This window comes from Cornus florida, unplaced genomic scaffold, assembly GCF_030987335.1.
Source record: "Cornus florida cultivar Cherokee Brave unplaced genomic scaffold, ASM3098733v1 CherokeeBrave_3.0.0_Hap2_Chr07, whole genome shotgun sequence".
NCBI lineage: Eukaryota > Viridiplantae > Streptophyta > Magnoliopsida > Cornales > Cornaceae > Cornus > Cornus florida.
Window position 1 is genome coordinate 69,258,554 of NW_026775577.1, and position 24,671 is coordinate 69,283,224.

Sequence of the window (24,671 nt, forward strand, 5' to 3'; positions counted from 1 at the left end):
GGACACTTTATTCATTATAACATGACTTTGCAACGAATTAGATAGTTAAGGGAGGTTTTATGTGCACTTTTTTCTTCACAAAAGTTTCTTGCAAAAATCTCATAGAGGGGAATTTAATAAAATTTATTCTATATAATAGAAATAAGGGCATTTTTGTTTCAAAAATACCCCCTGTATAGTTGAAGGGAATTTTTTGACCAAAAAAAAAAAAAAATTAGTCTAGGGCTTATTACAAAACACCCTTGTGCGTTTGATAGGTTAGCTCAACCACTTTTTTTATTTGTTTCATATTTGGAGAGGCTTCCCAAAAAACAAAAAATAAAAACCTTGTGCGTTTGATTGGTGAGCTCAACCAAGTTTTTCTCGAGACAAGCAAGCGGACCATCAAAACATGTCTATTTTGGCTTTTATTCAACGTATAATATAGGCTTCGCCACAAATTGATTTTAAAGATTTTTAAAATTCAAAAGCAGTTTTGTAATGCAAAAAAAAAAAAAAATTATTTATTTTTTTTTTCTATAAATGAATTTACCATCCGAGTCACTACTCTTAAGGAATGATTAATGCCTGCTGTAGGAATGTGAGATGCCAAGTACATGATGAACGAAAGAGTATTAAACTCCCCACAAATAGAAAATAGTTGAGAAGTTTCTTTGCAAATATCAATCAAGTCTATTAACGTATTTCGAAATGCCATTACAATAACACACCGTCAGTTCAAAATTCACAAATCCAACTGGAGTAGAGTCAAAATCGTTTTCAGTACCTGGGGTCCATGGTGCACTGAAGAGAATCGATTTCAAGCCAACAGTAGGTCTCACCTGCCGCTCAGTTTCTCTCAGCTTACCTGAAAAAGCTTAGCCACGATCCGATAAACAAGTGCAGGCACCACCGATGCACAAATTTTGTAGGCATGCATCAAACATTGTTACTGCATGCTAAGATTGATATTTGAACCTCAAAGTATCATCATTCTCTCTTTCAAAAGGCAGACTAATATTTGCCTGAATTTTTCCGAAACAAAGTCATTCAAGGATCATCTAATAATGTTAGCGTTTGATCGAGGGAGGGAATACAGGAGAGAGTATCAAACCTTTATAGATCTTGTAGCACATTCAAGAAAAGGAGTAAACTCTTATGAGATGCAAGCCGCTCTGGACACAAACAATAATTTGCCTAATTACTTCCTAATCTGGATTTGGACACTACAAATAATAAAGATTGAAACCCAATTCTAATCTTAAGTTACACAGATGAAGCAGATTGTCCGGAAAAGATGGTACAAATACCGACCAAAGTGTAACTGATTCACTGTTATGATACATGCAATGCTTTTTTGAAGAAATTGAAATTCACAAGACCTCTAAGCAAAATTTAAAAATAGAAATAAACTACCAACTTGACACATTAGAAGGTATCCGCTGCGCCAATACATATTCCAAAATATCCTATATGGCTGCTGCATTTGAGAACTTGTTCAAGCTTCGCCTTTAAATTTTGCGTCGTATTCATAAGGTTGCTGCACGATAAAGAGGGGCTCATTTCATCAGAAGTAATACATATGATGCAGATTTAACAAAAGTGGGGGAAAAAATTCAGAAGGAAAAGACTATAAAATATAGAGCCCATGTTGCATTTTGTTTTAGAGGTCCGCAAGAAAGCAATTGCCAAACATAGGAACCTGCTGCATCGTATCTGAAGTAGCATTTCCCATATTGTTTAGGCTGTTTGAAAGGCGAGAATTGGACCAGCTATATTTTGACACTTCAAGCCAGGCAGCTCTATTCATGAGCATATCCCTTTGATATATAATTACCAGGAGGGACTCATTCTATATTTGTGGTGTAATGGATGCCCTAAACAGTTCTAAGTATCTTTTGAGGATTCGTATTTCGGATATACATTAAAATAAATCAGCCATACAGTTTTCTTTTGATAAAATGAAACATAGGCGGAGGAATAATTTAGGAAGAAAAAGTGTCCTCTGATTGAAGAAAAAAAGAACTCTTGCAATAGTCAAAATGCATTACCAAGTAAACCGCTGAAATCAACCTCCGCGCAAACCATCTTTTGTGCATTGCTCGTTGAGCACCCATCGCTGCTTCCACAGTATCAAACCGCAAATACACATAACCAGCACTGTTCCTATAAGACACAAAACAATTTAGAAACAGCTTTTTCATGTTCGACAATGTTGGCTTCAAAGATAGAAGACATCATTGATACATCACCAAACCAAAGCAAGCAGAGGATCAGACAATTCGCAGGCAGAGTTCTAAAGGTGCCCCCTTGTGCAACTTTTACCATGGTAATTAAGACAAAAATCTAAAAATATAGAATTTTCTTTTTCAATATTGCGAATTAAAATGAAACCATTTCCAAAGTAACACAATATTACAACCATGAGGCACGAACTGGTATTGGAGAACGAAAATATATATATTTTTTTACAAGTAAAGATTGTATAAAAAGCGTTCCAAAGGTTGGAACGCGTCCCTCAAAAGCTACACAAGGCCAAATAAGGCCCCTAAACCCTCAACAAATAAAAAAAAATCAACAATTTCATCCATGGAATTACTATTTCTCCCTTGGACACAACAAAAAAGGGTGCTAACAATGGAGAACTTCAATGTTAGAATTTCCTATTTCTCTCAATTCCTACACCACCAGACGCACAAAGGCGTAATCCTCACTATACAACCTCTCCAAGCCTCTGGAAGACCAGGGCATAACCTATTGAACCCCAAAACTAGGCAATGCAAAAGAAGGTGATCCACTGTTTCCTCATCATTCTTGCACATATAACACCAATTGACCACAATCTATCTACTCTTGGGTTATCCTGTGTCAATATCTTCCCCAGGATGGATGTCCACGGGAAGTACACCACTTTGAGAGGGGCCTTCGAATGCCAAATAGCTCTCCACGGAAAGGCTACCCCAAGGGGCATGCAAAAGACACCTATAGAAAGACCTAACATCAAAGCGCCCAAGGAGAGGGAATCCACAGCCAAGAGTCAGAGACACCTCCCACAACCTCTTGACGATACAACTCCAAAAAACGAGAAACATCATCAAATCTCCCAATCCTGAAAATGCCTCGAGAAACGTGCATCCCAAACTGTTCTCCCACTATCAACGGCTAATGACAATACAAAACGATATAAGATATCCGGAGTGAAATGCAAGTAGGAATGCATGCATCCAACAGCCCGCAGAATGACTAGTCAAACTTATTCACTGGATTTGTTATCTCATGTCTGCTTCTTGTGAAAAAAAAAAAAAAAAAAACACAAATTGAAGTGGAGGCTTTTTCAAACAAAGGGCCAAGCCTCCGTGCGGACCACTAATACGCTGAACACAAAAGTTAAAAGATCTTCAAATTTTGGTGGTAAATTTGGGTTGGAGGAAAACCTGACAAACTAAAAGACAACAAAACAAAATTTGAAAATCATCCAAAATAATGCCAGGGGTTAGATTTATACCCAAATCACCCCTTCCAGCACATCATATTGATTATATCAACACTAGGTATTGGGAAAAAAGAACATTACTCAGTTCTATCCCCCGTTACAGCAGAATCCTGGTTGGGTTGGGTTGGTTGTGGAGGGGTGTTTCACAAAGTGGTTGCTATGAGGCATGAACTCACTCCCGTTACAGCAGAATCCTGGTTGGTTGGGGGGGAACTAAAGACAGACCTAACCTTTGGTATTTCACAAAGTGGTTGCTATGAGGCACGAACTCACACCAATGATTCTTATGTTCGAGAATTGAACCAGGCAACTTATTTTTATTTCTCGAACCGAGAGATCCATGAATCGGGATCCTAATGCATATAGATACAAATGGTCCAATGGGAGCAAGAATTTCCAGGAACATTTGGAACATTTCGTTTCGGAGCAGAAGAGCCGTTTTCAAGTAGTGTTCGATCGATTACGTATTAATCAATATTAGTCACTTCAACAGTCTTCGATGGTTATACGGGTATCCAAAGTACGAACGAGATGGATGTTTGTTGTCCCAACCATTCTTGTTAGTCCCGAGCCCAATAAGGAAAGGGGTCATTTATAACAAAGTTTTTGTGTCGTTGATTCCTAGGTGTAGTGCTTCTTCCCCTATGCCGCCTATTGGTACTAGTGGAGGAGGATTAACCTCAATAATGGGTATTGGAAAATCTAAAAAATAAAAATATCAAGCATATATAACTTATATTAGGTCATGATGCTGTTACTATTCTAACCTACTCGTACAACAACCAAGCCTTTTTCCCAACTACTTGGGTCAGCTACAGGAATCCTATGTTTCCATTCCGCTCTATTTAAGGCCATAACCTCAGTCAATTCACATGTTATCATATCTTCCTTACTAACTCTATCCATGTTAACTTTGGTCTTCCTCTTCCCCAAGTATTACCCTCAATGTGGACTATGACACTTTTCCTAACTAGTGCACTTTTTCTTTTTCTTTTTTGATAAGTAAGAATTCATTAACAGCGTTCAAAAGGAGAACGCGTCCCACAAAAACAGCACAAGGCCAAATAGGGCCTCTAAGCCCTCAACAAATTCAAAAACTCTACAAGCTTATTCGAGGATTTTCAATTTCTTCCTAGAACCCAACAAAAAAGGGTGCTAAGAATGCAGAATTTCAACTACCCAATATGATTTTCCTTTCCTTCAAAGGTTCTCCTATTTCTTTCAAACCATATACACCACCAAACGCGCAAAGGAGTAACCCCCCAAGAGTCACGAGCTTGGGCCCCCACTATACACCCTCTCCAAGCCTCCAGTAGACCGTGGCATAACCCAATGAATCCCAAACAAACTCAAAACCTAACTGGTGCACTTAAAGGTCTTCTTTACACATGTCCAAACAATCTTAACCAATTTTCTCTCATTTTCATCTCAAATTTGTACTACTCCAACCATCACCCGAATGTGATCATTTCTAATTCTAACCTTCTCGTGCCAAATACACATTAAAGGGCATATCAGAATATGTGCTGCGCAATATTTAAACATAAGCTGCATTTTTTCCATGGAACAATAAAATTGAACAATTACCATCCATTGTACAGATATCCAAAGATTCATTAAGTAAACGTATGAAAATATAAAACATGACTTCAGTGCATTACGTTTAAAATTACTGTGTGTAGAGTGGATGTCGAGTTTCAAAATGCAGAATAAAGAGTGTAGAGTCTAGATATCTTGCCCCTTCCCTCTACCAAAATCTAAGTCTAGTGAACCATAAATAGTTAAACAGCTATGAAGATATATGCTCATTCAAGGAATTGACATTGATAAGTATTAAAAAAGGTATTTATATGCTGCCAATAATAATTATATGTTTTCTTATATCTTTACCATATAAGAACATATTTGTTCATTCAAAAACTTCTTTGTTGCAGCCAAGTGGTTATTTCAATTGATAATGATAATAAGATCTATAAAAGTGCTTTATAACATTTCTGGAAGTTATACTGTGTTAAGGAAATCATGGGAGCAATGAATAAAAGATATTCCAAGACAGAAAAGATCGTATTTTTAGCGATGAGAATGGCAGTGGACGTGGGGTGATCTGACTTGGTATAAGAACAAAAGATACAGAAGCCAATATTATAGGTAAACTATCAGTTATCAGACAATCATGTAACCCTGCACAAACATGGCTTTAATTTTTACTCTCATCGAAAACCCACCAAATACGCAAATAAAGGTTGGATGTGAGTATTTAAATTGATACTTGTAAATAGTTAAAATCCAATAACTATAACTATGTTTGGCTTGTCTTCAATCCTGACCAACTTAAAACAAATTTAAATCATTCTTTTTTGCTAAAAAAAAAAAATTTATGGATGTAGTATTTTTAACTTCTATTAGGTTTAGGACTGGTTTACCTTGGCTCCATAATTATTGTTAGCTGACTTACGAGAACAAAGTACCAAGTAGCCAATTAAGAAGCACAAAAAAAATTTAAGCCACTACCATAATACTTTAAAACAGATTCTCTAACAGTTGGATTTGGTTAGGATCCCAAACCAATTAACCTACAATCAACGCCAATATCTTAAAGTGTGATTCATTATTAGTTGCACACTTACAAAACTGATTTAATAATTTTTTTTATTTTTTATTTTTGGATGGGAAACGTACTTTAGCTTGCACTCACACATGTAATCACTCAGTCGAATTATATTTTCTTCTAATACACAACATTTTAGCAAATCATAGGGCATTGGTTTCTCCTTTTTTCCCCAATTTCAGAAAAAGATCCCTGATACTACTTTTTTTCTTTTTTTTTTATAAATAACTTACACTTTTATTCATAAACATAAATAAATCTTAAATTCCTCAAAAATTATATTTTCCATAATATTCCTGCAAAGAACTAGAGCTTAACATCCAAACAAAAAATAACATGATTAGTTTAGGGCACATTGCAAAAGAACTGGCCACCAAAGTGCTTTTATGTAGCTGTAATTAAATATTTGTAGACATGAAAGCATTCGGGCAAGTCACTACTATTAATTATTGTCATGTAATAATTCGCAGAATCATGGAATATGCATATCAAGTAATACAAATAAAGGATATTTGATCATGATAGACAAAATATGCAGAAGACTTAGAGATACTTACTTGTCCACATAGATATGCTTCACCCGGCCAAAATTTGAACATTCTTCTTCAACATCCTCTTTAATATCCAAATCGAACTCCGGATCCAGCTACAACATATTTTTGAAGATCAATCATTCCATTTAAGAGAAGACTAATGATATTATATATACGTGTGTGTGCGTATATATATATATATATATATAGATGACGAATTAGATTACACACCTCAGTAGCTGGATCAAACATATTCTTCAGAAGTAAACACTCAGTGGGGTTCCCAACAGGTTCTGAAACCACGGAAGTAGCAACGTGGACTGGAAATGCTGAACCAGGAATGGCAGCTGGCCCATTGATAGGCATGTTAATGGCTTGCTGATTTGGTGCTGCTCCATTAAGCGCAGGCACCCCAATGGATCCCGTAAGACTACAAAAAGGATTCTAGTTAAATTTAAGTTAGCGTCATCAGGCCAGTAAGAAACAGATGGTACCATATACAAACCTTGTGGCTATACCACTGCGATCCAACTTCTGCATCAGCAAAGCTCTTGATTGAGCATTTAAAGACTGTACAGAAAGATAATTTACATCAGCTCAGTACTAATAAATCTGAGGAAATTTGTACAGCAAAAGAAAAAACAACTTCATTATCCATTCTGATTTTGACTTCTTTCTATTGGGCATTATACAATTGCGCATCAAAAGGTTTTGAACCTGTATTTAGATTTTTAATGGTGTTGTTCTCAATAGAATAAAAACATGAAGATGATTTTATTGACAAAAATATGCAAAATGTAGTACAAAAGCAAAGAGGGAACCCTCCAAAACAGCAAAAGAATAACACCAAAGTTAGCTAACCCACAATACAAAACAAAAGCAAAATTGCTCTGAACTGAGGCTTTACAACAAATAATTGAAAAACACAAAGTTAATAACACATAATTCAAATTTAGTTTTTTTGTTTTAAAATGGAATTCCTGAACATAAAATTAATATTTTCCAACCAAGGTGTGTCTATAGGCTTAGAAGGAATAAATAGGGTATTTAACAATTTTAGGGTTTTACTGAAACCTTGCTTTTGTAATTCATATTTAAAAATGGGTTTCTTATCATGGGATCATTTTCTACCATATGGTACAGAAATCTAGTAGCAGCAGGCTAGAAGTTCAAATATTAATCAAGAAAATTTGGGAGACAACTGACAACACAATTTGAAACCATCCATATACTCTTTCAATAGAGTGTAATAGACAGAATTTCCAACATTGAACAATTTAAAAAGATTGATAAGAAATGTACAAAGCAAGTATAGCCCACCCTCACCCTGACCCTACCACAGCAGGCCATTCACTCAATTGCAAAAAATTCCTCCAACTCTACTCCCACCCCATTCTGCCCTATTTACCAAAATGACGATCCGCCTTTAATTCTAGAGAAATCTTCATGAAATTTCTATCTATTTAAAGCAAATCATAGTCTAGAGAAACAGAAACCAAAAGGAAGAGAGATGAGAAAGAAAGAAAGACAAAATCATTACATATAGAGCGGAAAATTACTTAATAAAAGAAAAGGTAGAAATGGAGAATATTGGGATTTTATTAGTGAGAATACAAAAAGACCAACAACCAAATTCAAGTTAGGTTTTCACCTTTAACCATAAACCAGTACTGACCTGAATTAACCATCCCCATTGGAGCAAGCAAAGGCAGGTTATCCAAGAAATCCTACTTCAATTATCCTAATTGCGCCTTACCATTTAGCTAAAAACTAACATTCCAAAACCCATAATTAGCTTGCATCCAAAATTTTCAACAAATTATCTATAAGTCGAACAACTTAGAACCCACAAGTCAAAGTATTCTAACTATTTCCTTTCCGTGACATATAGAACATCTCTTCCTTTATATAACATAAACCAACAAGGTTTCAATAACCTTAGCCCACCAAAGCTCTATATATCACTATTTTAACTTCTTAAGGGTAATTACTACACAAGGTGAACTGGTGTTCCAATGGTAGGGCATCCCCTATGTGGTGTTAGGGAGCCAGGTTTAGACTCACCCCTTGGGACACGCTCCCCTTTTGAGCGCTTTTTATACATTTTACTTGTCAAAAAACAAAAAATAAATACATGCTCCTCGATTGATGATTTCTTTGATCTCTTGGATTCTATTGGTCCTTAGATCTTTTCTCTTGTATTAGGGATGCGTTCCCCTTTTGAACGTTTTTCTAATATATTTTTACCTATCAAAAAATAAATAAATAAATAAAATATAAAAAAAAAAAAAAATGGTTTCGACTCACCTCACCACCCCACTCCCCTTCCTTGCCAGGTCTAAAAAAAAAAAAGGTAATTTTACACATTAGAAAAGACAAACAAGCTTCACATTTCCTTGTGCAATGCAGGCTATGCAGCTGCACATTTTAATTGTTCAAGAGAAAGAACATCAACACATTTAAAATTTTACTAATCAAAAGAAAAGGTATAGACCAAGAAATTGGAATTTCATGTGAGAATTTAAAGTCAAAGGTGAGACAATGACTGAAAAGTGGTAAAAAAGTTAGCGCTGATCTTTGATGTTGACAATGATCTCCATCAATAGCGGTAAGCACGTAACAGATTAACAAACAAGAGATACATGGAACACCAAACCAGAACCTTATATGGGAAAAGTCAATTTAGAGTATAGGGTAAAAATTGTGATATCTTGGCAATGACAACATAGAATTTGGAGGGCCAGGAAGTCCTAAACCCAATTCGGCCAAGTCCAAACTAGGTATCAGCCTTTAATCCTACCCACACTGACTTGATTAATCCATTCCAATAAGGGCAACGACAGGCAGCTTACCCGTTTACTCAAGAACATTGTCATCCTGAGTTTGTATAATGCACACCCCACTAGATGTTGAAAGTAGTGATATGGAAGCTTTAAGGGTTGGATTGTTAGTGATATGTAGACCTAGAGAGGGGGTGAATAGATCGCTTTGATTTTAACTGATTTCAAATACTATCAAACTTCCAATCCATCAAGTCATCAACATTCAACCATGCAACCAATCATACATAAAATTTTACGAAGCGGGAGGTCCTAATTCAAATATCAACATTCAACTATGCAACCAATCATGCATAATATTTTAAGAAGCAGGAGGTCCTAATTCAACTATCAACATTCAACCATGCAACCAATCACGCATAAAATTTTAAGCCTCAATTACCTAACCCTTGCCCTACAATTTAGGTCTTGCTTCAACATTCCAAACCCATATTTAGTTGCCATCCAAAAATTTCAATCTCTAGCTCCAGCAACTTAGCACCAACAAGCCCTATTCTAACTATTTCCTTTCTACTTAGTATACAAAATCTTCTTTACCTTTATATACCTTGAACCAACAAGCTTCCAATTACCTCAGCCCACCACAAAAAACGAATTGTATACTACTACTTAAGGGTTATCAGGCATTAGAAGTATGTAAAGACAGAACAAATTCTGCATCTAATCGTACAATGCAGGCGATAGAGCTGCATACAGAGCAACCTGCAATAGCTTTGCCTTGGCATCACCACACCTTTGCTAACTAAAAAATGTGTAAAAGCTTTAATTTCAGTTGAGCAGGAAGTGTGTCCCAGATGGGAGTCACCTGAGTACTTGGGAATCGATTGCCCAGCCACATCCAACTTAGTTACAGTAAATGAGTATCAAAAGAATATAATAAAATGAATCAAGTTGCCACCTAAAGAACCATACAATAAACAAACCATGGTGGAAAAATAACACCAAGATTAAACTCACCAAGCCACCACCATCATCATCATCAAAGTCCGCAGTTTTGGCTCCTGAATCTTGCACTCCTATGTGATCCGTAACAGATGAAACCTGTAATGAATAAAGAAAATTGGTAAGACGGAAATTAACATGAATCCTTTGTATAAAATGCCAGTTATAGATACGTACATATGATGAACAAAGATGACAAACAACAAATCAGTATACTGTAATCTCATCATCAATGAATCATGGTAATTCCATAGGAGTGTCTGTGTTTGATGCTGACAATCCTTGGATATCTTGGATACATATCCAATAATTTCTAAACACATCCATAATTTGAAAATAATTTATTTTGAACAGGTATCTAATACTTCAGCCACATACACAATACTTATCGGAACTTCCTGAAACACGTTTAACAAGTCTTAAACATTAAGATGTAACTTTTCAAAATGTAATTATAGTATAACTGTTAGAAAATGCTAATAATTTTTTAAATAAGTATTAAAATATATTAAGAACATATATATCATGGCTAATTTATCCAACGTTTATGTCCATGTATTGTAACTCTCAACTTGTTTGTCATAATTATAATTACAAGGAATTGTTATCAACATATAAAACATCACAAACAATTATTATTTTAAATTTATACAAAGATACATATATATCTATTTTACATGTGTACATGAATATAATAAAAAAATACATATATATTGTTGTGTCCTTTGCGTATCCGTTTCCTACTTTTTAAGAATTTTTTGTATCGTATCATCTCATATCCCTTTTCATGCTTCATAGGTCATCAGTGTCATCATCTTATAAACCCATAAAATAAAAGTTCTAAGCTCTAACAGCAACAAGCCTACCTTGATAACCCGACCAGCAATTTCCAATTTACCGTTCAAACTTTGAGCTGCCTTTGCATGTTCAAGCTGAGCGAACTATAATAGAATGGTAAACCAATCAATATTATTAAAAAAAAAAAAAAAACAAACAAGCAAACGAACAAATACACTTAGTAACAGAAAATAACTTCAGTAAGAGCCATTTTAACTTAATACTTACTTGAACAAACCCGAAACCTTTGCAGTGTCCTGTCTCGGGGTCAGTGGGTAGTTGCACAAGCTCCACTGTACCAAAAGCTTCAAAGATCTGAGAATCCAGGGAAAATAATGTAGATTCATTAAAGGCATTAGTCGAAGTTATCAGCAATAGCGAACCCAACAAGATCAGAATTATAGAGGAGAATAATTAATTTAGTATGAAAAATGGATAGTACAACATATATCTTAATAGATTCACCGAAGTGTTATAAGTCCGCCTTCTGGGCTTTGATCCAGATTTACAAAAATACCCAATTTGTTTCTTCAAAATGGATGATACTTGCATCAACTTTTAGGCCGTTACATAGGTTCATTCAAAAGAAAAAATACAAAATATTTTCGCATATTCTAAAAAAATCATACCAAAAAAAAAAAAAAAGGGTCTTCCTTTGTCCCAGTGGCTTTGGGTCTAAAGTCCCAAGCCCCGGGTCAAGGTTTCAAGGCTGGTACAAAGAAGAAAGAAAGAAAAGAAAAAAAAAACATACAAAAAGGAAAGATTTCTAGAGTTTCCCTTGATGAAACAAAACAGTCTCTGATACAGAGATGACAAGCAATCAATTTAAAATTTTAGAGCTTCACAACAACAAAGACAAACAGAAATCTTCAACAAGCATTAAAAAAATTGAACCTAAACTATGTTTTGCCGAAACAGAAGGGAGCATTCAAAATTTATCAAAGGCCCTTCTTCTAACAGCTAAACCAAGTTTGACTATAAAGTATGCAAATGAGGTTTCAAGGAGCCATAAATGAGAACTCTGCATTTTTTAATCCTCTTGGGTGCAAACAATTCCTTGGGTGGGGGTTGAGTATCAAGTATCAACTAGGAAAAAAAACTATGCATTTCATAATCAATTGCAATGGTTTAAAATGAAACTGCTTCACTGTTTAGGGCAGTGCTTCAGCATTTAGGCAATATTCTAATATCGTTGTTTCTTGTGGCTTTCCATAGGGTGAAGATGCATTTAGTATCACCCGTAGCGTAGCTATTTTCAAAAAATAACCATCTAGCAGTAACAATATTAATAATCAAAATCGTTGACTTATTAGAAGTCACTTCTTCCCTGAAGAAAACAGAATACAAGAAAACCTTAAAATTAATTCATTACAAAAACTGTAGAGTAGCTAAGTGGAACACAACAAACATTCTGGTTGAGTACTGGGATCAATTAGAATAGAAATTTTGGCTGCAAGTGTTACAAGAAGGCTTCTGTATGAACCCCAAGCATAACCTATGATATAAGAATAGAATGAATGACAAAATATTGTAATTTGATCGCATAAAATATTTCCTCCTACGGTCATTCAACCATTTTCTAAATTGAAGAAGGTTAACTTTATACTGACTTCTGATAGAGCATTCAGTTCGATTTTTTATCCTTTCTGTTATTTCAGAAACCAGAGTTGAATGCTTCAATGTCGATGAAAAAGGCTAAATAGACACTGGACAGCAATTATAAGATAATAATGGAAAATTATATAAATAAATTACTTAGAAGATTTATCAAAAAAACAAAAGAAGAAGAAGATTCTTTAGAAGACTATACACAGATGACACTAGAACAGACAAAAATTACTCTGCTTGGAAACAACTGTCTATGAAGAATGCATGCTTAATCGGGATGTGCTCCCCTTTGTGAGTCTGTGATGTTTGGAACTGTAAAGTCCAAATCATCCTAGCCAGAAAGCAAGTTCACCATGCCTCGTGGTCTATTGCAGACTAGATGTGATGATCAATAAATAGAATCAAAACTAGACAACCAATATGAACCACATTATTATGTGTTTTTCTTTTTTTATCACATCCTGCATCCATCAAGGATGCTCATGTGGTGCTAGATATGGGGTAGTTGACTAATTGAAATGGAATATTGTTTGTTGAGAGGATTTATCCTTCACTCACACTGAACGCATACGGAATCCGCATCCAAGTCCATTTATAATGCATCGGTAAACACTGGAGCTAAAGAAGCTTTTTGGGATGGGTAGTTTTCTAGTCTTGAAAGTCTCCTTATTTCAAGATTCCTTGGGATTGACTCCTTTCATTATATAAAAGGTGCAATGCAACTTGCTTTCCAAAAGCATTCAAAAGGGGAGCGCATCCCTCAAAAGCTACACAAGACCAAATAGGTCCTCTAAGCTCTCAAAGAGTCCAAAAGATCAATAATATCCTCCATGGATGTTCAATTTCTCCCTAGAACCCAACCAAAAAAAAAAAAGTGCTAATGATGGAAATCTTTAAAGTCCCCATAGATAATTTTCTTCAAAAAAAATGGCATTTTTTGAAGATTGTTACATACGCTTTGCCCCTAGTGCAGTGTTATTAAAGGCCTAAGGCACACTAAGGCGCTAAAGGTCCTTTGGAGCTTAGGTGAAAGGCGAGATGCACACCTGAGTGAAGCGAGGCGCACGCCTGAGTGAAGCGAGGTGCACAATTGAAAATTAAATTACTATTAAAGCATATTCATATTCCATATTAAAGGCGCAAATGTTGTCAAAGGCGCACCTGGACACACAACTGGCGCAAGTGTTGCGCCTGTATGAGCCTGGAGCCTAGGCGCCTTTAACAACACTGCCCTGGTGGCAACATATATACAACAGAGACAAATGTAAAACGCATTATCACCATCAATGACAAACCAAATCAATATCCAAATTGCTATTACCTGTTTCAGTTGAAGTTCTGTCATGTTGAAGTGTAAGTTCCCCACATAAAGTTTTCTATCAACAGCTCCGTAGGGTCCCACAAGACCACCTGAACCAGCACCAGAAGCATTAGATTGAACGAGATTCTTTTCCGCCTCCGAAGGTTTAACCATAACAGGTTGTCCAAGAAGTAGGTGGCCAGATAGAGCTATAGCCATTGGCACTGACATTGCATCGTAAAATTCAATATACCTGCAGTTTCACCAGGAGCTCGGGGTAAGTTTGGTTGTGAATCTGAAGCCAAAGAATGAAAATAGCACTTACGAAGCACAGAGCTATAGGGGGTGGTAAAAACAAAAAGTCTTTAAATCTTAAGTGCATAGAGCACAAGCTGAGTTTCTTGTGTACAATCTACCGCCACATAAAAAAGAAAAAGTCAGCTCATTATCGCAATAAATAACCTTAACAACTATAACAAACTATACATTGGAAAATATTATATTAGAGTATAATAAAACAAGAAACCAAGGGACATTGGAGAGAACCAGCATTAGTTCAACAAAGCAACATAAGTCACGTAACTTCTGCGTGCAGATCAACTAGTCCACAGAGCACGATACTGGCTCACTGATACCACAATATACAGACAAGTTAAAATTGACAGGAGATGTTGACTTAAAAGCATCCATGGTCATCAAATCCCAACTTCCAGTGACATTTCATAACTAATGATGAGACTCAAATGATTCGATGGAAGAAGTAGTGCTACCTTCTTATCATCCATCTAGATAAAAGCAGGAAAAGATCTAAAGTCTAAATCAATTAAAAGAATAAGGCATCTGAGGAACTTTCTTCCGCCACAGTATTATTACATCAGTCAGCACAATGTAGAAGTATCTACGAAACCCCATACATATGTACAGAAGACAATCTAAAACATAACAAATTCTACTAACAAAACAGATTTGTAGGGGCTATTCCCACATCATAAAAAATTTAAAATGGTCAAATCGTTGCCATAAATAATGGGTGCTGTGCTGATCATGAGTTCCAAGCCCAATGGTGAATCATAAAGAAGTCAACTAAAGGCTTACACCACCATTCTGCCAGACTAAAAGCTAGGTCAGGGATCCGGCAATAAGTTCAAACGTAAAGAAGAACTGTGATCAAGATTAGACTAGGCCAAGTTCAAGTACAACTTCCAGTGTATAACAGGAGCCCATAAATAAACTGTATAATGTGTGCACACATACAATCTTTGTAATCATCAAATAAAAACGCCGACACGAGAAAAAAGGGTAAGAGAAAGAGAGTCAGGTTCATGTCAACTACCTTGAGAATGGAGCATGGATTGAATAAACATGAAAGCAAGGTATTCCATCATCCCTCATCATGTATTCTTTATCGCAATGCTAGTGCATTTAAGAATACAGTCAAACTTAATTTTTAAAAGAAGAAAAACAGTTACTTTCCAATAATACATGCACATAAATATGATATTGCTGTGCAGAAAATCCACGTACCCAACTCCCTTTGACCGCCTTGAGTTCCGGTCCATGATCAGTCGGACATCCCTCACCTGGAAATGGAAAACATAAATGATTCAAGAATCAACTGCAGAAATAGAAAACTCACAAAAAAGACAGAATATATAGGAACATTCTGGACATTCATATTATACAACACCAACTTAGGGAGTGTTACGAGACCATTGGTTAACTCATTCATACATTTTCACTCACCCCACATATACAGAATGTTGATACACAAGAAAGTCATTATACTACTCGTAAGTAGTAACTGAAGGCAGAGGAGCATTTACTGCAATAGGAAGGAAATAATCTCAATAGCATGCACTCGTAATGTTTGAAACGTAGTTTCAAGTAGCAAAAGCCTAAATCATTCCTAGACATGCAGGAAGCAATGAGAAAATCCAAAACACAGTCCATGCACTGCCAGCAAGAAGATATGTAAAGTACCATACCTATGTTTAAATATACGAGGAGTGAACATGTTAAACAGATATTAAGATGAACAACAGGGGTTTATAAAAGAAATCCCACCAACCTTTCCTGCTTTTGAAAAGAAGTCATAAACATCCCTCTCAGCTGCCTTCAGAGGCATCTGTCAATAAGAAATCCATATAGCAAAAAGAATTGTCAAAATAAGAACATACAAAAACAGGACTTCTGAAAATCTTCATGGCTCATAAACTAAAGATGAAGAGACATGTACTAGCAAATCATATACCTGGTAAGCAAAAACAGTTCTCTGGTCCCTTTCTGGATCAGCTTCAGGCTCTACCGCTTCTTTCTTTTCTTTGAATCTCCTGCCACACCAATGACTTCCAACATAATGAGATAATAAATTCCAGGGAAGGGGAACAGAAGTCTACCATATATGACATTATATGGAAATGACAAAACAATGAGGAAGATGATATAAGAGAAACATATAGCCAGTAACGGTGAAATAGACCCATCCAAATGCACAATACTAACATACATAATAATGTTGTCACAGCTATTATAGTCTCTCACCTAATTTTGGCCATATCAACAAGCATTCTTGCAGGATATTTACTAAAACCATATCACTGGACTCTTTCTTTTCTTTCTTTTTTCAATAAGTAAGATTTCATTAAAGGCGCTCGAAAGGGGAACGCTCCTAAGAGAATTCACAAAAAGCCAACAACATCCATCTATAATTTCAGACTATCAACGAATCCACAAAAATATCACTACTCTATAAGTTTTATGAGCCATCATGTCAAACTAAGAAGCACGGACACTTCTATGAAGGTGTCGTATCTGTATCGGACAGCGACACTTCATGGACAAGTGTCCAACACTTCATGGACAAGTGTCCAACACTTCATGGCCATGGCCATAACATAAAAATAATTTTATTATTTCGGACACTTGGTGAACACATCTAGGACACTTGGTGGACGTATTCCAAACTCTCAACCAACATATCCCACACTCTTCGTCTTATATAAAACAAACATATGACATTCCTAGAAACAACATTGTGGACATACATCAAAGTGTCCAACCTCTTTTACTTTAGAAAATTGAAATTAAACACATGTCACGGTATGTAATGAACAAAAACATAACTACAATGACAAGATAGGATAGTAATATCATATATAATATAATATTTTCTTTTTTGATATTCAAATAACTTCATCTTCTAACTTATGTATAGTTGGTATATAAATTAGGGTAAAGTGCAATAAAACCCCTCTAACTATACCCCAAGCACAACTAACCCCCCTCAACTACAAATAACACCCCTCAACTATGGTCTTGGTGTAGTCTTAGGACAGAGAAGGTTATTCCGGTCATCTCCTACCACCGGAAATTGGAAAAGTCCATTTTACCCCTCATCAAACCACAAAATAGAGATAGAGAGAAATGCATAGAGAGAGAGAGAGAGAAAGGACCAGAGAGAGAACTCTGAACTGCTCGAAGGTGTGATGGCCATCAATTAAAAGGGTTTCTGAAAATAAGTTGGAGCAATTCGTCCTCATGATCGTATTGAGCAAGAAAAGGTACACCGACGGCATCACCGGAGGAGGAGAGGCATTGGGCTTGTTGGGTTCAAGAACAGAATATATGTGCGAGGAGGAGGCGATGGTGGTGGCAGAAGTGGGCAGTGGGTTTGTGGATTAAAATGAAAAGTTTAAGTTTCCAAGGCGATGGAGAAAGAAGGTCGTGGCAAATGGTGGTGGCGGTGATGGTGGTTGTGGCAGTGGGTTTGTGGTTTCAATTGGGTTTGACGGCGCGTGGTGAGGTTCGGTATGAATTATTTCCAAGGGTTGTATCGGGTTTGACTGAGCACGTAATCGGGCGATGGGTTAATCACATCCTCTGTCCTTGTGGAAACTGTGCGCTCCGGTGGGTTAATACAGCAAGTTTTGAGGCTTTATTGGGCTTTGGGGATCAACAATTGGATCCAAGGCATGGTCAGGCTTGATGGTGAAATCGAACGAGGTGCCAATTTATTTTTGTCTATCAGATTCTGAATGGCATCCTGAATCAGGTGTTATTGAATTGGGGTTTCTGGATATATATATATATATAACAGAGTTGCATCACGACTCAGACCCATCACGCACCAAATCAGATTTTTCTTTTTTCTTCCCAGCTCCAACGTTGAGGTGGATTGAGGAAAACAAAAGATTGATCGAGAAGATGATCAAAAAATGTTTTGAAATAGTGGTGTTGTTCGTTCATGGTGAGCCTGAATCAAACCATCACTACCATCACTGCCAAAGGCTAATCATAGGAACTCGCCTTCATCTTCTTTTGAATTAATACCTGCACATTCATTCACCAGTGAGCCTGAATCTTGCCTGAACTATGAACACAAGGCTAACAAGCAGCAGAAAAAGCCTGTCTTCTTCATCCCGACCTGATCGATGGTGTTTTTTTTTAAGGCATTAGGGATTGTTTGGTGGGTATTGAACTATTGAGTGGTCAACAAGGGCTGTATGGTCCTTTAAACAAATATTCCCAATCACGTGTCACCGAAATGGGTAAGTTGCAACCAAACAACTAAGTGTAGGGGTGTTTTCTACTAATTTAAAATTTCAGGGGGGTTTTCTGCTTATTGGGGTATAGTTGAGGGGGGGTTATTGCACTTTACCCTATAAATTATTAAATAATTAAAGTTCTCTAATTGTCTTAATCAACAAATATATAAATGAAAATTTATATTTATATTAGTAGTGTCACCCGTGAGTCTTAATTTTTTAGAATTGACGTGTCGGCGTGTCCATGTCCCATGTCCGCGCTTCTTAGAATTGTCGGACACTCTGCCTTTGCTATGTTATAGTCACGTAGCAAAAACATTTCCAATGCAACAAGCAATAAAAAACTTAAAACAAAAGGAATATTGCCTATAGTCCTTTAGCTCCACCCCCTCGATCATTAAGTTGCATCACATAAAACCCAATCTTTAATTTTCAGATTCCATTTAAGTGATTAACTATAAGGTCGCTGGACTAAATAATATAGATATTTACAAGATACTGGACTTCTATCACTTCTAAGAATCCAAAATTTAGAAACTTCACAAAGTGACTTGCAAGATTATTCAAAAACTACTAAAGATCACACGTAGAGGGAGAGAGAGAGAGAGAGAGATCCCATAACATGATTAGTCCTGAAATACTGTCAACAGGCCATTACAATTTCCCATGTCTCACAAATCTGTAAATTATTCAATTTACCCCTAACACCTAAAATTTAATTTATCTTGACTCCTTTAACTTAATAGAACATGAATAAAATAATACAAGCAACATATTAACCTAACATAGACACTTAATAGAACATAAATAAAGTTATCCAAGCAACATATTAACCTAACATAGACACGAAATAAGATTCGATGTAAATCACGACTTGGTTAGACAAAACCCCAGGATGCACCCAAATGAAATTCCCACTCTCCACTTTAACATGCTCTATAGCAATATCCCCCACAAGCATCGGCTTGCAACCTCGGAGGCATGAATAAAAAGTTGATTCAATACGAGTGCACCTTCCTAAATCATTAGTTTTATTAGAAATGAATATTCAATCCCATTATCATCCTTTAATTTGGTTTCCATGGATTATTATGTTGCAATCAACCAGTTCCATTGTGCTTTCTTTAAGTATTGCGGCAATAACACCTTTATTTGTCTATAGCTTTACAACGTTAGACATTGGGATTGAAGTTATACAAGAATCAAAGGATTCTAATAATTGAGTTAAATATGCTTGAGCAAGAATCACTCAGAACATCAATTGTATTAGTCTCTAAAGTAGTCTTTGCCATAGATGCTTTCTTAGAATTCAACTTGTCATTCAGCTACATTAACATCTTAGATGTACTCATCATCTTGATTTAATGATTCCAACTTTAAACTCAACTCAATGGATCTTGACATAAGAATCTTAGTTCTGATGCGAAGGCACAACACCTTAAGTAATGCTGCCAACAAAACAGTTCATGGTGCACAAAAGTAATCAACAATGTGTAGGTTAAGGAATTAAAAAGGTCAAAGAAAGGTTATAGGCTTTAAAATTGAAAAGGGTTGGAATTACTTGGTCCAACGTGATTAGCCGCTGGATTTTAGAAAAGCAGTAGCTGGAAATTCCCGACCCCAACTAGTTATAGTTCGGTCTTATTAAGTTAAAACCACAATGTAGGGAAACGGTTATGGTCAAGGAATTGGAGTTTTAGAATGAAAAACAAGATCTGATCGCAGAGAAATAGAGAAGGGGGAAAAGAAGGATGAATGAGGAAGAGGGAAAGAAGAAAGATAAAGGAAAAGTTCAAGGTATCCTACCTACAATGCTTTAAGCTTTAGCCTCAAAGATTAAGTTGCATCACACAAGCAAAACCTTTAATTCTCATACTCCATTGGTTTAAAAAATTAAATAAATTGTTACAGGTTGATGAGTTGGTGGTTTCTTCTAGTTATACTAGGAAAGGATTCCAAATTTAAGAAACATCAAGCATTGACTTGTGAGGCTAGAAATAAAATACAACTAATGGACGCCCGTGTTCAGAAAATTTTAAAATACCAAAATATGATTGCCGCTTGAATATTAAAATACCATCGCCGCTTGAAACTTAACATAAATCTAAGCAATGTTGTTAAAGGTAAGCCTAGGCTCCAAGCTCATACAGGTGCAACACTTGCACCTGATTTATACAGGCGCAACACCTAGGCTCTAGAGGACCTCTAGCGCCTTAGTGCACCCTGGGCCTTTAATAACACTGAATCGAAGCTATACCAATGGAATCATATATCTAATTCCTGACAGCATGTCAACCCCAAAATAAACATAAAATAAATTCCGAATTACAACAAGACTTTATTAGAAATTTAGAGAAGGACAAAATCAGGCTCCATGCCAAATTCCCAATTCAGACTTTCTCACTACCATGCTCTATGCAGCAACAAGGCCATGAGCATATGGGACAATAACTTCTCTAACCCATGACTTATCACACTTTTGGTATATGAATCTTTGAATAGGCATGCATTAATTTTTTCTCTTTTTGGTATATCATAAGGGCAGCACTAACAAGAGTTGAACCCCTCAAACCTCATCCCCACTCTTGACCCCTTGAGCATCAGCCAGCGGACACATGCATTGAATTAGTAATTATAAGCATTTATGTATATAATTCAGATTCTAACCATGGTTGACTGTCCCTCAGAAAGTTGACAACAGATTGCCGGACTTAAAATTTGAAACCAGAGAAAGGGACAAAGACTCATGAAGCAATACATGAAACGATCTAAACATTTTAATTTTCCCTTCAAATTTTTTTTTTTTTTTGGGTCGGACTGAGGGTGGGGGAAGCGGCCCAGCGGGTAGGAAGATTAACTAGCAACTCAACCTCCTATCTAGTTTTATCGCACTCACTATGATCAGTCAAAATTTTCCTGGTAATCTTTTTCTCCAATAAGTACTAAAAGGAAATAAAAGTAATTTTATCCAGCTATTTTGAACCATATTTAGAAGTACTCTGCTATTAAAAACCAAAAAAGAAAATGAGGCAATCAATGCTTTTTCCTGTTAAAATAAATAATTGATATATCTATATATATATATAAAGCCAAGTAAGCAAGTAAAAGTACTCATAATAACAACGCTCCGTCACTATTCTAATCAAAGACTATAAACTTCTAGCTGGACCCATGAAGGATTTTACACACTGCAAATTTGCAAGGAGGGTTCATTGCAACGGGGAACATATCCAAAATTCAATCCATGGTTAAGAAATATTGAGTTATCATCATCTCTATAGCGAAATAAATATTAACATCATTAAAATGCACCATATTAATATAAGCAACTTTTCGGAGACTCATAAACAATCATTTTTATAATTAAGGAGGGTGCTTGGTGCATTTGTAGAAACTCATGCTATCAAGCATAAGGATATGGGTTTGAGTACGAAGAAATAATTCCAACGATTTAGGCATGTTCCCAATCTGTCCTCCTAGCATCCTACATAATTGGGAGTTTGAACCACATTGGTAAAGGCTCCTTAAAATTAAGGGATAGCATGTTTATATAAGACATCAGAAAATTGAAAAAAGTGTGTTATCTGACCTCTCTAAAACTAATGGCTTTGACAATAAAGATAATAAGACAATAATATAAAATCTAGTCATAGTTAAAATCCATAAATCCATCCATGATAAAATCTGCTAAATATTCAAGCCATAGTTTAAAGGCAAAAAAATAAACACAACATACTTTATCAAAATTTGTTGAAAGCCACTATCTTCACTGAAGCCTTGAAGAAGTTTCCGCATTGTTAGCCCCTTAGAATGTGCAAACAATCCATCTACGATTTCAACCCAAGTTAGATATTGTATTCTTTACGCATTAACTTTCATTTTCTTTATACTGAGACTAAGCCGATTAGGAATTGCATACTTTATGCATGAACTTTCATTTATTTATTCTTTTTAATAGTGAGACTAAATCCAATTGTTTATCAATTTCTTTTCTTTTTTGGGTAAATCTTTATCAATTGTTTTAATTTACTGGCAAAATAAAGAAAATCCTTGTTTATTCAAGCAGTCGAAATCGATCCATCCATTGATGAATGAATATACATGTGTTCGTAGATATAAGGAACTAAAATACACAGAAAAGAAAAAAAAAATTAAAAGAAGCAATACATATACCAAAAATTAAGAGGACAAATATAAGTACTGTAGAGGATTCCTAGTACTTAAGAAACTGAATTTTGGTTGAGCTGAGTTAACAACCTTGAACAAATGTTTATAGTCAACATTCAAGTTTATATTGGCATTAAAATATAACAAATATCTTCACGCTCAACCCAATGGCAAAAAGAAACACAATGAACCTTGTCCAAATCTGTTTATAGAAAAGCCAGTTTCTTTCATTGAAGACTTGAATAACTATCCATATCATTAGTTCATCATACACTGCACACTTTAACTTCTAAAAGTTAAAAATTCAATTTTTTTGCTGAACTTCACACTTGTGTTGAGTTCAATCAATACCATTAAAACCAAAATCAATCATGGAAATCATCAAAATCAAACATATGAAATGAATTGGACCTATATATTGTGAAAGTAAAAGCAAACAGAAACAAACAGTGGAGGAGAGAAGAGTGAAACATCACCTGCTATCTCTCAATTCAAGTTCTCGGTCTCTGCCCAATAACAGTTCCTTCTCGCCCTCGTGCCTCCTCGATCGACTCCTGCTTCTCCGCGACCTCTCCCTCTCCTTCTCCTTCTCCTTCTCCCTCTCCTTTTCTTTCTCCTTCTCCTTCTCCCTCTCCCTTTCCCTCTCCTTCTCTTTCTCTCTTCTATCCCTCTCCCTCTCTTTCTCTCTCCTATCCCTGTCCCTCTCCCTCTCTTTGTCTTTCTCTCTTTTCTCTTTATCCTTCTCTCTAGACCCTCTCTCTCTATCCCGATCCCTCTCTCTATCCACCTCTCTCTCTCCTCCATCTCTACTACCCCTGTGCCGATCCCTCTCTACCTCTCTCTCTCCGTCTCTCCCACTTCGATGGCGATCCTTCTCGTGCCGCGACGACCTCTCCCTCTCGTCTTTCTCTCGCCTCCCACCACCACCATTCTCCTCCTCGCTCCTCGATTTCTTACTCTTCCGTCCCTCAACTCGATCCTCTTCATCATCGTCGGAGTCGTCTTCGTCTCTCTCTCTCCTCCTGTAACCTCTCTCGCTCTTCTCAACGGCGACGCCGTCTTTCTTCTTCGACGACGACCCGTTCCGATTGTCCTGATCCTCCACGGTCTTCTCAAGGTAATCGTACTCATCGAATTCCATTTTCTTCAATTCCTCTCCCTTCTTCAAGGTCCGATCGGTCACTTGAAGATGTGCAACCACTCGTGAGCTTATCAATGACCCGAAATTTGCTCAGGCAAAAGAAATGTCGAAACCCTAGAAAGCTGTTTAGGGTTTTTGATATGGGAGAGGTGGTGATTGATTTGATTCTCTATCTGGAAAATATGACTCTGATGGAATTTTTATAAAAGACGGTGGTTTTTAAGGGAAATTGAAGACTTTGGTGAACTACTGAACATACAAGGAATTATAAAAGCCCAAATAGTTATCTAGGGCAAGTATGTTGGTTCAAAAGAACTTCTAAACAAATTGGGTCCCAAATTTGGCCCGGCTCTGGACTTTAGCCTGATTTTAAGTCCACTGCTAAGCCCAAGTGATTTTAATACTTATTTTGTAAATAGTCAATATAGAGTATTAAGAGAGAAACAAATAAAATTATATATAGAGAGAGAGAGAGTATTAGGTATTTATTAGTATTTATTACTAGTACTAATTAATTATACAAGTATGTGAGTATCTGTTAATATAAGTTGAAATATAGTTTTCTGTAATTTTATTTTTTAATATTACTCTACATTGTAAATATCCCAATTTGTTCTAACAAATATATTTGACCAAACCAAACATTCCAAGATCAAGAGGATGGGAAATACTATTTAAA

General features: G+C 36.1%; 1 protein-coding gene across 1 annotated transcript; it reads right to left on the reverse strand.

The window, feature by feature from the left end:
- Positions 1-1,055: 1,055 nt before the first annotated feature.
- Positions 1,056-24,212, reverse strand: LOC132267287 (uncharacterized). Its single transcript, XM_059768424.1, has 13 exons — positions 23,328-24,212; positions 16,392-16,470; positions 16,209-16,265; positions 15,665-15,720; positions 14,162-14,393; positions 11,461-11,547; positions 11,262-11,336; positions 10,411-10,494; positions 7,119-7,183; positions 6,845-7,043; positions 6,638-6,726; positions 2,031-2,145; positions 1,056-1,519 (listed from the first exon to the last, which is right to left on the reverse strand). The coding sequence occupies exons 1-13, from the start codon at positions 23,990-23,992 to the stop codon at positions 1,478-1,480; spliced, it is 1,845 nt and encodes a 614-aa protein (XP_059624407.1). The 5' UTR covers positions 23,993-24,212; the 3' UTR covers positions 1,056-1,477.
- Between the last annotated feature and the right edge of the window lie 459 nt (positions 24,213-24,671).

Bases quoted from the DNA above. Each gene is read 5' to 3' on its own strand.
- LOC132267287 (XM_059768424.1), bottom strand. From the start codon at position 23,992: ATGGAATTCGATGAGTACGATTACCTTGAGAAGACCGTGGAGGATCAG. The intron at 14,394-15,664 runs GTACGTGGATTT...GTGAAACTGCAG, and splicing joins AGGCGGTCAAAGGGAGTTGG to GTATATTGAATTTTACGATG. The intron at 6,727-6,844 runs GTGTGTAATCTA...AATATGTTGTAG, and splicing joins TGTTTGATCCAGCTACTGAG to CTGGATCCGGAGTTCGATTT.